General features: G+C 39.9%; 1 protein-coding gene across 7 annotated transcripts in view; it reads right to left on the bottom strand.

Moving 5' to 3' along the window:
• LOC134617627 (nucleoprotein TPR-like) overlaps positions 1–17,005 on the bottom strand; it is a 41,682-nt gene that overhangs the window by 21,045 nt on the left and 3,632 nt on the right. For all 7 annotated transcript variants that reach the window (XM_063462942.1, XM_063462941.1, XM_063462940.1 and 4 more), the window contains exons 4-28: positions 16,049–16,139; positions 15,841–15,944; positions 15,106–15,270; positions 14,845–14,937; positions 13,308–13,388; positions 13,113–13,200; positions 12,759–12,896; positions 12,541–12,635; positions 11,986–12,183; positions 11,788–11,895; positions 10,718–10,941; positions 9,622–9,785; positions 9,396–9,520; positions 9,160–9,308; positions 8,665–8,827; positions 7,547–7,681; positions 5,828–5,968; positions 5,430–5,634; positions 5,151–5,347; positions 4,920–5,060; positions 2,790–2,906; positions 2,081–2,284; positions 1,717–1,901; positions 1,355–1,502; positions 547–684 (exon numbers count right to left, since the gene is read on the bottom strand). In XM_063462942.1, the coding sequence (XP_063319012.1) occupies positions 547–684; positions 1,355–1,502; positions 1,717–1,901; positions 2,081–2,284; positions 2,790–2,906; positions 4,920–5,060; positions 5,151–5,347; positions 5,430–5,634; positions 5,828–5,968; positions 7,547–7,681; positions 8,665–8,827; positions 9,160–9,308; positions 9,396–9,520; positions 9,622–9,785; positions 10,718–10,941; positions 11,788–11,895; positions 11,986–12,183; positions 12,541–12,635; positions 12,759–12,896; positions 13,113–13,200; positions 13,308–13,388; positions 14,845–14,937; positions 15,106–15,270; positions 15,841–15,944; positions 16,049–16,139 (3,597 nt within the window). The remainder of the gene's footprint in view (positions 1–546; positions 685–1,354; positions 1,503–1,716; positions 1,902–2,080; positions 2,285–2,789; positions 2,907–4,919; positions 5,061–5,150; positions 5,348–5,429; positions 5,635–5,827; positions 5,969–7,546; positions 7,682–8,664; positions 8,828–9,159; positions 9,309–9,395; positions 9,521–9,621; positions 9,786–10,717; positions 10,942–11,787; positions 11,896–11,985; positions 12,184–12,540; positions 12,636–12,758; positions 12,897–13,112; positions 13,201–13,307; positions 13,389–14,844; positions 14,938–15,105; positions 15,271–15,840; positions 15,945–16,048; positions 16,140–17,005) is intronic.

Below are 17,005 nucleotides of genomic sequence, written 5' to 3' on the forward strand. Positions count from 1 at the left end.
TGACTTCTTCCCTTCCTATACAAGTGCTTATGTGGTGATATTGCCCGAGCGGTGGTATTTATTGTTCAGGAGAACATAGCAGCGGCTTCTTGCCTCTTATTGATGGGTATAAATAGAAGTGACTGCCTGATAATATTGCAGCAGCACAAAAAGTAACCAACGCGGTATATACTGTACACAAGAGTAGTTGCAGTAGACTTCCAGGTATGCTGTAGTGAAGATCTGTATTGTAACTGACTCCACAACATTTTGTTATAGAAATCTGCTGCAACTGCTTAAGGTGAAGTATGTCAGGTAAAGGGGGGTACGTTATTTGAACTTGTTTCCAGTAGCAGAGCCATTTCTCTTCAGTTGTTTATTATTGCAGATTGGGGGGAATTATAAAATTCAATCTTTTTTTTTTTTTTTTAAATATTATGAATTGAAGATAAGTTATTTTTGTCAGTTATAGCTCTTGGAGAGAAGGGTTACAGTTAGAAAAAAAAAGACAAAACTGGCCAAGACAAACATGAAGACAATCGGTGACATGCAGTGCTGCAAACTCACTTTAGCCTGAGCTTGCTGCAGTTCTTGCTCCAGTTTATCTCGGTCCATTTTCAGCATCTTGTTGGTTTCCTGAAGAGCACTGATAGTCTCCATCTTCTTCAGCTGCTCTTCCTGCTGGACTAGAGTTTTTGCTGTAGCCTGACATAGAGGAAGAAACAGATACAGAGAAGTAACAAACAGTATTCTCTATTATGTCCTTTGCACATTTAAAAGTCACACTAGCATCCTACTTGCTGCTTATTTAAAAAATACTCTTTCTGGCTAAATCCGGTACGGATGCTCTGTACTTACAGTACAAGTTTCTGAACTGACTATCAACCTCACAGTGTTCAAGAAGTTGTATAATAACAAATTTGTGGAAGTAAAGTTTTACAAAGTATAATGAAGCTCTTCATTCTTTAGTTGATTCTCAAATATTAATTTTTTCCTCCAAAAATAACTTGTTTTGTTTTTTGAGCAAACTGATGTTATTTACATTTACTCGGCTAAAGTTACAGCACTATGGTGTTTCAAGTGAGGCAAGAGGTGACTCTTACCGCAACAAAAACCAGGACCTCCCACTATATTGGTGTCACAGCTTCACTAATCTACAGTCACCACACCATATACACCAGCTTTTAGTTGACTATGTTATTTTATCCCAAAAGGTTGATTCTGTTCATTTGGACGTAGCGTTTTCAATGGGAGAAACATCTCATCACTCATCCAAGTGACTTCTTGGGATTTACTTACCTGGATGATTGAGCATAGATCAATATATGTTATTTGATCAAAGGTAAAACAGATCAAACACTCCCCCAACTCATACCTGCATCTTCTCCCTCTCAGCATTTAGGGTTTCTTGTAGTTCCTTTAATTCTCTCTCTTGGTGTTCCACTCGCTGTTTGTAACGAAGAGCCTCTCCGTCAGACGCCTCACATTGCGCTATAGCGATATCCTTTTCCCGTCGCACAAACCTGCACCGCAAATGCACATTTTACACTCAGTTCTACTTTGAACAAGTAAAAGTTTTATAATAAAAGAATTATTAGAATTTCATTTCATCATAAGGTGCTTCAGAGGTAACAATGTTTACATACTCTATTATAAAATAAACCGCAGTGTCAGCTATTTCAATACTTTCAATACACAATAACACAAACACTGATCAACCAGCTCGTGTTACAGTACCTGAGTATTTCTAGTATTTGCTCAGTGGTCTTTCCTTCCTCACTGAATGACAAGTCAAGCTGCTGCGGTTGCTGTTGTTGTTGCAGCTGGCGGCTCTTAGCAGCTATTTCATCCATTTGTTCATGCAGGAGGGAATTCTGCTTTCCCAACTCCTCACAGCGACGGCTCTGATTTGACAGATCCTCCTGAATGACAGTCATGTTACGATCATTCACAAACAGTCTTCTAATTACATTTTAATTTTCTTAAACTAAGATTCATAATGTGGTTTGTTCAACTTTATATACCTCAAACAGTTATTCAGACCTGTGTGAAAAGAGGGATGTTAGCTTGCCCGATTAAGATTATTGGGTTGTTGTTCTACCTTCAGCTTTTTCTCTGCTGTATTCCAGGCTGCAGTTTTCTCCTGCAGGAGGGAGGTGGTCTTCTTTAATTCCTCCTCTAACTCCATCTTTTGTGCTGCTCCTTGTTGGAATTTTTTCTTCAGTTCCTGTAGAGCCTCCACATCAGCAGCATGAAGCATTAGCTCCCGCTCATACTTAGCCTGTGCCTCTCCGGCTAGCTTAGTCTGACAGGAGAAGAGAAGGGGAGGGACCTTCAGTTGCATGTCAAGTGTGGTTTTCTTACTGTAGGCAAAAATTAAAAAGGAAATACTGGCAACCACCAGTGCAACCCCTCAGCCTCCTAGAAGACACACTTTTGATGTCATTTTCAAAATCCTACATCACCTTGTTGTCAAGTTATCAAGTCCACAAGAGTTTTAGAAAACTCACTCTGTCCTTGAATCTCAGTGACCTTGACCTCAAACTCCTTCAAGAATTTTAGTAGATGCACCTATGTTATCAATTTGAAAATCTAGATAACTTGCTTTTTTGAGTTATGAAATTCACAAGAATTTCTGAAAATTAGGTCAAGGTCACTGAGATTCAAGCTAATCCAAGATCTACGTTGCCTTGTTTATGAGTTGGTGGTGGGGTGATGACAATACCCCACCACCTTTTTACGGCTGAAGGGTAAAAACTGGTAGGAGTACAGTAGAAACCAAGTATATTACTCAATGCACGTGTGTGTACCTGCAGCAGGCTGTCCTGTACAGCCTTCTGCTCCAGAGTTACAGCAGCAGCTGCCCTCTCCAGAGCCTCCTGTTGCTCTACCCGACTGGCCTTCAGACTGCGTTGTAGCTCACACACCTGTACAAAGAGAGTAAAGGAGATTACGGTCATTGCATTGTTGTCCATGGATCTATATGTGCCTGTACAATTGAGTTTATTCTATAATTTGCATTTTAAAAACAAATAATTGTTGGTGACTAATTTGTCATATCATTCATAATAATTATGCTCACGTGGGTCATGCAGCGCAAAGTTATTAAAGTTGTGAAGGTGAAGGCAAACATGGCTGGAAGCGTTACTGCTGGAGATTCAATTCCCAAAAGAGCAGCTACTTTAGTGGTGTGGAATTATTTTAGATACAAACCAGCATATACACAACAGACCACGATAATATGAGTGCAAAAAGCCTGTAATGTCGAAGGGGGGAAAAATCTCTAACTTATTTCACCTTCTTAAGCATCAGCACCCAAGCCTGTATCAGGAATGTCTGAAAGCCTGGGAGGAAAGCTCTGCAGCTAATGCTACAAAACTAAAACAAAGTAAGCTAGTTCAGCATGGCATCACCAAGTCTCTCGCCAGTTGTATGACTTGATGCATTCTCAATGATCCAGGTAAGTAAATCCCAAAAGGTTGATTCTATTCACCTGGACGTAGACGATATTACCCAAACTGTCACCATTTGTTTGGCAAAAGATATGATGCCAATCCAAACAGTGGAGAAGGATACACCCCTAGGGAAAAGGACACTTTTTCAAGATGGCACTCCCAGACTCATTGTTATCTGTGAATTACTATGCACTAACCACAGATTTATAGTCAAGTAGTATGACAGAGCCTTACCTCAGTCTGAGGCAAAGAACAGGGGGAGAAATTTTATTTTTATACTTCTTAAAGTTATTGCAATTTTTAAAATAGTTTTCATAGAATATTTCAAGTCAATGTGTTATGTTTATTTTGTCAAATGAATAACAACCAATTTTTCTGTATTTTGGCAAATTTATCGCTAACGTGGTAATACTCTGAAATATCGTGTTTGGGCCATATTACTTATTCCTGCACCAAATGGGTCCTCAGTTGGGCACTGATTTGGGATGCAGACGATAAAACACACGGTATAGGGACTAGTAGAAAAACCTGAATTAAGCCATCTTCAGGGCTTACTTTCCTAGTGACAATGGCATACACAATTAATCATGTGGCTGCCAGTTAATGATCATTGCCATGAGAGTAGAAACAGCTCATGCTCTGTTAAAGCATGTTTAAAAAGCACCTTATATACAGATGTGCAAATAGTTTTTGACTGCCTGGCTTATTTTTTCACGTTTCTTGTTGCCTTTGTATTGTACGTATGGTACGTGTGGAAATTATACACACAGGCTCAAATATATACAAACACTGGCTTAAATGTTTTACAAAGTGGTGCCGAAGGTTCTACAATGTCTTTTAACTTGACACAGTCAAAGCCTATTTACTTCTCATTGGTCATCATGATTGACTCTAACTGCTAGTTTTTCTTTGCAAGCATAAAAATGTATTTGTCTGAAATGAAAATTAGATTGACCAATATACAACAATGGGAAAGTCCCAGAAATTCAGCAAAGATCTAAGAAATTGTAGATTTACACAAGTCGGGAAGGTTTAGTGGAGCAATTTCTAAACAAATGTAGATTCCAAATTTTGTTCAAATTCAAGTTATTCAGATGTGTCTTTTTCCAGACCATGGCAAACTAACACAAGAACAACACAAGAACATCCAAGGCTCAAGCCCGGAAACTGCTGAAACACCACTGTCACGGTCCACATTGAAGCAAGTTTAATGTAGCCGTGGACTGAGTGGGTGACATCCGAGAAAGAACCCCCTAGTCCAAAATTAACACTTTCAAGCTCAACTTTGCAGGTGCCCACACGGGCACTTGTTTTTAAAGTCAAGTGTATGTATCCCGTTCAATCGTTCCACTCTATTCTAAGAGATCAGTAAAAGTCTAAATTACTATAACATTTATCCCTGATAAGTGTATATATGCAAACTTATGACCACAACACTAAGTAAACGTGTGATTGTATCAGAACACATGTTAAATTATAACTCACTTGTTTCTCCACTGCACCCACAGCCTTTCTTCTTTCCTCTTGCTCTTGCTGCTTCATTTTCTCCAACTCTAAAATCCTCTTCTCCAGCTGCTTCTGCACCTCTTCCGACTCTTTCAGACGAACCTCCAGAGGAGAACGTAGCTAAAGCATGAAGAAAGGTCAGTATGAGAGTATGTTAAAAGGTGCACAGAGCAAAGAAGTATAGTATTTAGTTGTATTTAGGAGCGGTACCTCCTTCTCTTTCTCTAGACTGTCTTCCAGAGTCAGCACCACGGATCTATACTGTTCTACGGAGGCATTAGCACTCTTCAGCTGCTCCTCTAATTCACTCTTTTTCTCCTCAACACTGTGCAGGAGACCTTTCACCTCTGAGAGCTCCTGCTCTGATTGGCTGGGTAGCTGGGAGGCTGCTGGGACTGGAGAGCGCACTGTGGGAGACATTACTATTGTTTTACAGCTGACTTTGAGTATACAGGTACATTAACCCTTTGTACGGCCATAATAACTTACCTCTCAACGGTGCTCGGAGGCCTACGGCCCTGGTAACTGGCGTGGTGGTGGTGCTGGAGGTGGTGGTAGCCTCAGAGGAGGTAGCAGAGGCCAGCTGGGCTTTCAGTGCTGCCACCTGCTGTTCAGAGCTACGCAGCAGCTCCCTGGTCTTCTGCTGCAGTGTGTTCTGGGTCTCCAGCTGCTTCTTAGCTTCTAACAACTGAGCCTGTAGAGCAAATGGAGGTTACAAAGGAACAAGGAATGAAACTCTTATAACACACACACACACACACACACACACACACACACACACACACACACACACACACACACACAAAATCAGTCTATCAGTCTACTCGAGCCATGCGCTCTCCAACAACGTTTACAATGAAAGAAATAAACACAAATATTATACATACGTCCATAGTACGCCCGAGGGCATGTCTCTGTGCCACTTCCTGTTCTAGTCTGGTCTTCATCGAAGCCAGTTCTGACTCCAGTTGTTCTATCTTGTTGTTCAGATGCTGGCGTGTCTCTGTTTCTGCACGCTCCATCGTCAACTGGACATGACATCCCAAGAAAGTGAATTTAACACTTTTAAACTTTAGACATGCTTTATATCTATACTGAAGGAGAAAGAGATGACTACCAAAACAGGTGTTCAGAGTAGTCTAAAGCTTTGGTATATTTACATACACCTCATACTACGGCTGGGCCATATTATACTTCACTTTATACTTTATAATGTTAGGCAATGATAAGAAAATGACATATTGTGATAGAATATGGGCATGGCGGCGACGGAGAACAAGAAGGGCAAAAGTGGATTGTTGAATGAAACAGATGAACAAGAATTGTTTTTAAAAACCTGCAACTTCAGTGATGTGGAACTGGTTTGGTTTTTGTCCGTCAGATACCCACCAAAGCACATTTTTTGTAGAACATGCAAGTGGACCGTCGTTATTACCGTATTTTCTGCACTATAACGGGTCTGTCTGTCTTAGTCATTGTGTCCTTGGGCAAGACACTTCACCTACCGCCTACTGGTGATGGCCAGAGGGGCCGATGGCGCGATATGGCAGCCTCGCTTCTGTCTGCCCCAGGGCAGCTGTGGCTGCAAGTAGAGCTTGCCTCCACCAGTGTGTGAATGTGAGAGTGAATGAATAGTGGAATTGTAAAGCGCTTTGAGGGTCTCGAAAAGCGCTATATAAATGCAATCCATTATTATTATTATAATAAGGCACTCTTAAAAGCCTTTAATTTTCTCAAAAATGAACAGTGCACCTTATAATCTGGTGCGCCTTATGTATGAATTCTGGTTGTGCTTACTGACCTCGAACTCATTTTATGCTCAAAAATCTGTCAAAAAATGTTTTAGTACGACATTGGTAAGCTACGAAGCCACGCTACTTGATGGATTGTCAGAGCATTACAGCTACCATAGTCAGGAGCCTAGCGGAGTAATACGTACTGCGCTTCAACATAATATTACCGTATTGTGTGTGTATAAGGACCCCAAAATGGCACCTGTTAAGAGACATGCGTATGAAGCACATTTTAAACTCAAGGGTATCAATCGCGCAGTAGAACATGGGAACAGAGAATTCAGCATTAATGAGTCAATGGTACAGAAGTGGAGGAAGCAAGAAGAATCAGTTGAGTAAAGTTAGACTTATCTGACTGATTTGTTTCGCTTAATGTGCCTTATAATCCCGTGCACCTTACGGTCTGAAAAATACGTACTTGACTTATTTATTTGGCACACTGCAGTTTCATATTGCAAAGCACCTCTTTTTAACTTTTGTGGATATTATACATGGTTATGCTCAGGATATGTCAGCCCATTTCCACTGAAAATGCCTTTTGGTTAAACTATCAGCAAGGAATTTGCATTTGCACTGTTACATTTTTATATAGCTTTAATGCACATAATAAACAGCTGAGTGAAAATAAATTGATGGGGTTTTTTTACACTAATAAAGTTGTGGAATTATATCGATATCAGTTATATCGTTATCACAAATTTTCCAATATACATCGTGATAAATATTTTTGGCCATATTGCCCTGCCCTACCTCACAAATATATAAATTACCAAAAGCATCATGTCTCCAAACCCTGCTGCTGTAATATGGTACCTGTATGGTCTTGAGGTTGGTGAGCAACAAGTTTTGGTTACGTTGTTCAGCCAGCATGGCTTCCTTCTCTCGACTGAGTCGACTCTCTGCTTGTCTCAACATGTCTCTCTCTTTAGTCAGGTTCTCCACACGCACCTACAGACAGAGGCAGGTTACTGATAAAATGACAAAGGTGACAAAAGTGCCCATGAAACAACAAATATGACCATGAACTTGATCCAAATTCGGAGGATCATATATGTAATATTTTGTTCTTGCTCTCTCCAAGAAAGATTATTTTTGTTTTGTCTCGTTCAGACCCAAAAGTACACATGATTAGAAATTTAACTTACTAGGGAGCACATTCATTTCCCTTTTTATTCTGTTTTTGTTTATGAAGCAACTGCAAAAGCTACGTGAACATAAATTGCTGACTGGTTATGCGTTTATGGGGCAGTCTGGTTTTATTTTTAACATGTAGGTGTCATGTGTGGCTCAGCCATTAAACTGCGAATCCGCCAGTGCTAAAAGATGTTTGAAGTAAATGTGGAATTGAAGCCTAAAACGCACATTGATACAGTCTATTATAACCTTTCTTCCCAATCATTCATAGTGACGTTTAATGTACTTCCAAGGTGAGTTAATATAAACTTCTCAGACATATCACAGGTGTTTAATAGACCAAACCAGAAAGAACTCTGGAGTATTGAAAATCCTCTCTTGTTTTGATCAACTCAGGCTGCTGAAACCTAATGTACAGAGAGACACATGTACTTTTGGGCCATTTCCATTGCAAAGAGAGAAAAGAAGGCGCGGAAATTTTACAACACAAAAATCTGTCAACCGGTCCTTTAGGTTAAAAAGCAGACAGACCCATTAGTCTAGCAAAATAAGTTATAAATAAAACTCCTTGCAGTGGTTAAGTGGCCCAGCTGTAAATTAAGTTATTACAAGTGCAAAAAAACCCATATGTGCCTAAATTAAGTTACTATGTTAATATTATCTTAGGAAAATATTGGTTTTAATGTTCTCACAATACTGTGGTCTCTGCTATATTTAGAATGACATCCAGCCCAACTGACTCCATAAGTCCTTTTATCTTTCTAGCCGTCCTGATCCCCACTGCTTGTCTTGCTCACCTCTTCCAGAGCAATTTTTTCATTAGCCTGTCTCAGGTCCTGGCTCATTGTGTGGATAATGTGCTCGTGTCGCTGGGCTGTTGCAGACATCTTTTGGTTCCTCTCCTGAAGGATAACGATCTCTCGGCGGTATGCTGATACAGCCTCCTGGAGTATTTCGTATCTGGTATTTAGAAACACACACAGATCTCAGCCTTTAAAAATAAATCCTGGCAACTCCCAGTACTACCCCTAAGCCTCCTGGTAGACACACCAATGGTATCAATGCTACATCACTTTGTTTTTAAGTTATTGCATTCACAAGATTGAGAAAAATTTCCTCTGACCTTGAGGTCACTGACATTCAAACTCGTACAAGATTTTTAATAGATGCAACTATTGTATCAATTTGAAAACTGAGTCACTGCATTTATGACAATACTCCTTCAGCCATTTACAGGCGAGGGGTAAAAAAAGCATAAACTGTCACATTAGTGTTTTGTGTCCTTAACCTACCGCTTGTTGCTGAACTCCAGCTGAGAAGTCAGCTTGGCATGGCTGGAGCGGAGTTCTGTCAGCTGCCTTTGCAGCCGATCATTGGTTTCATTCAGTATCCTGTCGTTCTCTGCCTTCTCCTTCTTATACAGCGTGAAGGCGTCATTGAGCTGGGAACAGACGCACATCAGAAGAGCTTTAAGAATTCGATTCCTAACTCAACATTCACTTTCATATAGAGATGTGCTTGTGTGTACCTGTTTTAAAGCTGCTTTTGTCTGAGCATTCTGTGCCGACTCTGCAGCAGCAGCTCTCTGAGGAATAGAGCGAGTAGCTGGTATTGAAGAGCGGCCGTGTGCAGGTTGGGGAGAAGAGTCTTGACCTGAAGTTGCAAACAAAATAAATAAATAAAAATAAAAGCTTGATTGTGTGTGTATTCACCAACAAAGATGCTACATACAGGTCTTAGTATTTTTTTGTCACCTTGAGGAGGCAGACTGAAGCCAGTGCTCTGTGTCAGCAAAGCCTTGTACATGTCTCTCTGCCTTGCATTTGAGTCTGCCAGCTGTTTCTGCTGGTTCCTCTGCTCTCTCAGTTGCTCCACCTCCTTATGAAGTCGATCCACACTGGACTCCAACTCTGATATCCTACAAGAAACCAAGGGCACATACTTCATCTTTAAAATAGACAGATATTTTCCCTGATTAACCACGATAAATAAAGATATCAGTTGACTTCATAATTAACTGGTTGAAAACAGTAATGTGAATACCAAGATAAATAATGTACCATTATTAGCTAAAATGTTATTAATTTGCAATATTGTTAAAAATACTACAATAAAGTATTTAGAATCCCCGTTCCATGACAGGTAAAAAAGCTATAATTCAATTTGATAATTTGCAAATGAATTAAACCCCATATTTAATTAAAATAGTGCAAATGCAAGATTTAAAAGGTTGAGTCTGAGACACTGTTCACTTTTTTAAAATATTTGAGCTCATTTTGAAGTTTTAAAAAGAGTACACTCTTAGGAACTTGGAAATTTGCAGTTTAGAAAACAAAACAATGTTTAAAATTTTCAGCAGCTCTGTAGTTCATTGCCTAAAAAGTGTCAAAAAATATTTTTCATGGAATGAGTCTGGACTACATGCTCACAAGTTTGGCCATGCTGTTGCAGAATGTGTTTTAGCATTAATAATAACAAATAAATAATAATGCTGAATTCAATTGAAATCACTTCAATCACTCACCCACAGAGTGGCAGCAAGCCTCTAACGCATCTTTTGAGATTCCTTAATCAATCTTTGATCAAATTACCTAAAAACAAATGCTGACTAGTCCTACTGTGACTACCACACAGGACATTACAGTCCAATCTTTTGTCATCTCAGCGGCGTGAAGACACAAAACTCCCAATGGTTAGATTGATTTGCTTCTGTACATCCAATTAAAATCACGTCTACTAGTTACTGAAAGTTCAGTGTTAAGACATTTGTGTTACTGCATTGTGGACACAATTGTACACCAATTATAAAATAAGTAGCAGGGCTAAATATAATAGCCCCATCACATTTACCGTGCTGATGTTACTTGGTTCTGCTGTTTGTCCTTCTCCTCCTCCAGCTCCCTCAGCCTTCCCAGAAGGCTTTGGTTGTGCCTCTGGAGCTCCTCCACACTGCGGAAAGACAGCCGGTGAGGGCTGATCACCTCTGAAGTCCTAGAAATGTCAGCAGAGCTGCCGTCATCCTTGGTCACGTGGTTGCCCCTGGCTTCCTCCAACTCCACCAGAAGACCACACACCTGGAGAGAAATGAATCAGTGCAAGCTCTACTCTGTGTTTGACATGAATAATTTCTTATTTCCCCACTCACATGATGGGCATTAAACCTAATCGGATATAACAGCACTAATGAATGAATTTCTTCCGTGTATTGCTCTGAATATCTTAGGCTACATTCACACTGCAGGCAAAAGTGCATCAAATCCGACTTTTTTGACCCTATGCGACCCATATCCGATCATGGTACGACAGTTTGAACAGCACAAATCCGATATTTTCAAATCCAATGTAGGTCACTTTCGTATGTGGTACTGAATCCGATACATATCTGATATTTTAGAAAGCGACTGCTGTTTGAATGGTCATGTTGCATTAAATCCGTCTTTTACGTCACTGACACAAGACCGACGGCAATTTCAGCGCCGGAGAAGACAGCCTCTCACATTCCAATCCCACCACTCCTGGTTCCGACTCCATGTCCATATATACCTCTGCACGGAGGTAGCAGACACTGCTGCAAACAAGGCCATTGTTACAGCTCTCTTTTTTCTCAGTGCCCTTCTTTCTCTAATTAATTTGTCAAAATTCTGTCGGTTACGACTGTGCAGAAATTGATAGACTGCTGCAACAACACCTACTAGCTCTGTAGCCGCCATTTTTTCTTCCGTAAACAGAGCATGTTGTGTGTGACGTCTTCTCTTGCACATGCGGGCCACTTTGAGGGCCGTGAACTGTTCACACTAGAGTGCGTTTGCTGTCACATTTTATTTGTAATGTGAACAACCAGACAAAAAAAAATCGGATTTGATCAAAAAAAATCGGAATTGAGCATTAAGACCTGCAGTGTGAACGTAGCCTTAGCATACCTGAGCAGATGTATCCTCCAAGAGTCTTTCAATCCTCAGTTTCTCTCTCTCCAGGGTATCACAGTGCTGCTTTACCTCCTCTTTCTCCTTTTGCAAACTGTAGATTTCCTAATGGCAAAAAATGAACAATATGTAAGTTTTATGTGACCAAACAAATCAAAAAGTGAATCAATCGGGTTTATAAAACAGCTGCTTTACTGTTCGAGCTTGCTCCAGTTTGTTGCACAGGGAGGCCATGGATCTCTGCATGCTCTCGTACTCCTCCCTCTGTTGTTTCAGGACAGGAGCTTTGGATTCGACCTCCTGAACAATCTCATCCAGCACACGGCTCACTCTCCTCGTCTCTTGCTTCTCCAGCTGAAGATGTGTCTGACACTCAGCATACGCATTATACAGCTAAACACAGAGACAGCAAAGGAAGAATTCTTAACCACAAATATCTAGAAACTTGCAATATATCAGAGTGTCTCAAGTAACAACCACAATAAATAAATCAATTAATGGTTATCCTTGGTTAAGCCCTCCCTTTTTTTTGACGTAACATAGCAAAGCAATACAATGCTCTCTAATGGCCTAAAATTTTGTTCAAAACACTCCTTTGAAAATCTGCTCCATGATGATGTGGTTTATGGCACTGTTTCTGGATATTCATAATACCAAATAGCCCTTCTACCACATCCCAAAGGTGTTTTATTGGATTCAGACGTAGTGTCTAATTCTCACTGACACCTTGGTAAAATCCTGTGAACTCACATCAAAGAACTTCATGCCAGGTTTGACAATCGCTGCAATGGAGGCTGCTGAAGGGCACATGGCATCCAACTGTTCTTCAGTCATAGAAGGCATGCCTGGAACACAACATGCACATGTAAATAAAGCTGTTATGGGTTTCCAGAGACATTCTCATAAAAGCAGACTTCAGCTTGATAAGCACAGGTAAGACGTGTGTGTGTGTGTGTGTGTGTTCTTACAGCAGTGTTTGCCTGCAGCCTTCACTGTAGCATTTTCCAACTCCTTCTCCATTTTCTTGATCTTCTCTTTAAGCTCTTCTTCAAGACGAGTCTTTAGCTCCTCACCCTCTGACACCTTCTTTTCTAGAGCCTTATTGGCTGCAAAGAGAGCAAAATCAACCACACAGAGGTCATCAGTAACACATTGAATATGGAAAGGTACAGAGCAGGTTAAATATATTAAGAATACACATTGACTACAAAGGCTTTGGGGTTGATGATGGCACTAGTTTTTGTTTGCATTATAAACTAATATTCAGACTTTTATTTAATGACCAGGTGTGCAGAAACAAAACTAAAAACATGGATTTGTACCTTCCCCAGTTTCTTTCACCAGCTTGCTGAGTTCTTCAACAGCTCTGCTCAGTTCTTGGGTCTTTTTCTCCATGTCTGTTGCTGCCCCCTACAGGGAGGAAAAGAATGACTCTTAGAAGAACATGGCACTACAGTGTGACAGAAGGTCTTAGTTATTTAAGCAACAACTATCTTAGTGACTTTGTGACTTTTCACCTTATAGAGTGAAGACAACTTGACATGAGCATTGAGTTCGTTGCGGTACTTCTCTTCCATGGCGCTCTTCTCATCTTTGACCTGGAAATACATTTAGAAAATAAATGCAATGCATAAAATATGTGTATGTAATCACTGTACCATTAATTAAATTGGCAGATTAAAAGAATAATGCTGATCAATTGTTTGATCAATAAAACAATTAAAGATACTTGAAGAGATCTTTCAATAAATCCTGGAGCACAAAGTTTCAAAGGCAACTAATTAGGGTTTAAGTGCTTTGACGCAGCTCTGTAGCTCACCACTGTCACCATGGAAACACAAACAGGAGGGTTTCACCCTCATTTGCCACTAAAATCACAGCTCCAATAGAAATGTATTTATGAGCAGCGCGTAAAATGAAAAGTCTGAAAAAACACTGATAACACACTACAGAGACAGTGACGCTGGCACAGTTTAACATGGAGGGAGTCTGTTTACACACAGTGAAGAGCAAAGAGGCGGAGCCATTACTGAGATGTTGAGTGAAAAAAATATGTTTCTAGCATCCAAAACAGCAGTGCTGTTCCTGTGATCAGCATTAAAACCTTTACTGGGAAAAAGCTGGTGGGAGTCCTTCATCAAAGCACCTGATCAACAAACTCAGACATGAATAAAAGCAAACTTTGTAGCTCCTGACACATGTTGAAATGATACAGCCTAATGACGTCTTATTTTACATAGAAGCCATACCTGCAGCAAACAGGGTTGAGTCTAAAGGGGGGCATGGCTGTACAAGGCCTTCGTAACATTTTTCAGATTGAAAGTGACATAATATCAAATTGCATTAATATTTAAAAATATAAAAATTAAAGCTTTTTTCACAAGCCAATAAAAATGTACATGTGCCAGTAAAACTCTGAGCCACCTGAGGGTTGTTAGGCCTGACAGTGAATTATTGTTAATATTAATTAACATCTACAAAATGTTTTCTGCAGTACAGAAACTTTGCATCGAAGCACAGAGCAAACTTCAGAATGCTGATATGCTTGCTTATCTTCATTGCAGCCACCACATTCTCCTTTAAAGGCTTACAGACACATTCACTGCACACTCAAACATGCAGAAACATGTTCAAAAACTCATAAAGTCTTCCAAGAAGACAGAGTATAGATGACATTTTTATGCCTTATCACATATTTATCTTATTTTATTTGACTTTGACTCTACTTGATAGCATTTATACATTTTTGCATTTAAGAAAATGTTTTCTCTAAAAACTAAAATTGAATATGACGCATAAAAACAAAAGAGTTTTTTGGTGGGGTTTTTTTGGACAAATGAAACAGATGATGGACAAAACAAAAACATTGCAGTTTCTAAAATGGAAACCAATGAACAGTTCATTTTGAAAGACCTTTATTTTTTTCTCTTTTGAATATTTATTATTGCTCATTAATAAGTCAAAAGTATTTCTTATCCAATTAATATATTAATATATTAATCAATTACTAAAATAATCAAATGCTGCAGCCCTACACAAGTGTTTCTGTGTTACCTGTTTCAGTTTGTTGTTGAGGTCTTCAGCTCTTTTATTCTGACTTTCACCGGTTTCCTTCAGAACAGTGAGTTGACTTTCCAGTACAGCCACCTGTGGAAGAGAAATATTGTTAATAAAGACGTTAGCGCTGTGGCTAGAATAGCTAATTAACCCTACATATTCCACAACTACTGATAATAAAGGAGATTAAAACCAACAGGGAATTTACATTCAGTTTATACAGTACTGAATGTAAATACAGTACTGTATCAATCTTACCTTCTGCTCGCTGCTCTTCAGACTGCTCTGCAGCTCCAGGATCTCTTCGCCTTTCTCTCTGTTGGTGTTCAGCAGTTCCTCAGTTTTGGTCTTTAGCTCTGCAGTCAACCACTCGATCTTCTTCTCAAGCAGCTCCTTCTCCTGCTCCATGCGCTTCTCCCGGTGCTGTAAGATACATTTCCAGTAACACTTCTCTCTTCACGCCACAAAAAATTTCCAGAGAAAAAAAATGGCATTTTAAAGGGGGACCAATTATGGTTTTTACTATAAGCTCAAAAATAAATAATTCGCAATCTTTATTCAACCTGAACAGGCCTCAACGCATCTTGTCTGAAAGAAACCGTTTCATTTTCTATCCCTTTAAGACTGTCCAACTAAAAGGTCACTGTCTTCTAAAAGGCTGTCCCTTGTCTAGCTTCCACAAGTAGAGCTCAGTGCCAGTAAGCACTGTTCTCTGCAGGACTGCAGGCCTTCTCGATTAAGTCAAAAATAATGATTATTGTGATCAGTCATTTTAGTCTCAAGCCCTTGCAAGACGACCCCAAGCCCGTCTTGCAAGTGCAGCTGCTGTTCTTGGCAGACTGCAGTTTGAGCAAACATCTGAAACAGAGATTAAAGCAAAGCATCTGTTTGTGTGTAATATTATGCTTCTTACCTGCTTATTGTGTAGTTTATTTGGTGTGTTTAACATAAGGTGAACCTGTTGGTGTGTGTGTGTGTGTGTGTGTGGCGAACCTGTACAGATGCTGCAGACGACTGTATCTCGTCCAGTTTTAACTGCAGCTCCATCTTCACTTTGTTTGAGTCTGTCAGTTTCTCATTGAGACGTTTCACATCCTCTGCAAAGACAAATCCACAGACCACAAAAAGAAGCGTTAACAGGTTTCCACTGAACCAAACATGCACAATTTATCGAGGTGTATAGCTTCTGTAGTGAACTTACCAGAGACGTTCTCCACCTCCTGTGTTCTCTTCTCTAGCAACCGCTCCAGCTCTCTCTTCTCTGCCTCAATCTCATACTTGGTCTTGGTTTGCTGTATCCATACATACGTGCACAAACAGTACTTGAATTATACTACTACACTAAGAGTGTGTAGAAAATTGAAATGTGTAACAATTATCCACTATCTCCAGCAGACTTCTAAAGGAATTTCTGTGTTAATCTGTGTTAATGATGAGTAAAAGGTCTCTTTTTTATTAGCTGAGGTAATGGTTTTTCACTAATTCACACAGGGTCAAAAACATACAGACTCAAACATATGCGTACACCCTCACTAATACTTGGTTAAATGTCTCTTAGCAAGATGCACCTCAAACAGACAATTTTGGTAGCCATCAACAAGAGCTTCTGGTATAACTCTGGCTGGATATTTCACCGCTCTTCTTGGCAGAATTAGTACAGACTCTTCACTCTGGAGGAGTATGCAAAAATTGTGAAAGGAATCCGATACAAGCCAGTAAGTCAGGGAAGCACACTTCTGACCAATGACAGTGATACTGACGTGAGTTGTTGAGAATATCCTGGTAAGCGCTGCTGTTTTTACACATGCTAGCTACTCTTAGCCAGTTTTAGTGAAGCTTTATTTGAAGAGGCTCTAACATTGCTGGACTCTGACACTTGGTGACTAAACTCTCACACAATGTAAGAATAAACTGTTTAGTCTGAAAATGCAGAAAAGGAATTATAATTTGCCTTCATATTAGACACCACAGTTCTCTTCTCCAGACCAGTCTCTAGCCACATACATAAAACCCAGGGCAACAGTGTCCATCATGAGTACTATATCCAGGGGGGCACACATGGTAGCTCCTAATAACTAGTGCCTGCTCCTATGTGTTTTTAATAGATCACTTCTGAGTTTATGAGAATACAGTAATTAGTTAGAAGATGTAATTACAC

The sequence above is a fragment of the Pelmatolapia mariae genome, linkage group LG18 (genome assembly GCF_036321145.2).
Source record: "Pelmatolapia mariae isolate MD_Pm_ZW linkage group LG18, Pm_UMD_F_2, whole genome shotgun sequence".
In the NCBI taxonomy this organism is placed as follows: Eukaryota; Metazoa; Chordata; class Actinopteri; order Cichliformes; family Cichlidae; genus Pelmatolapia; species Pelmatolapia mariae.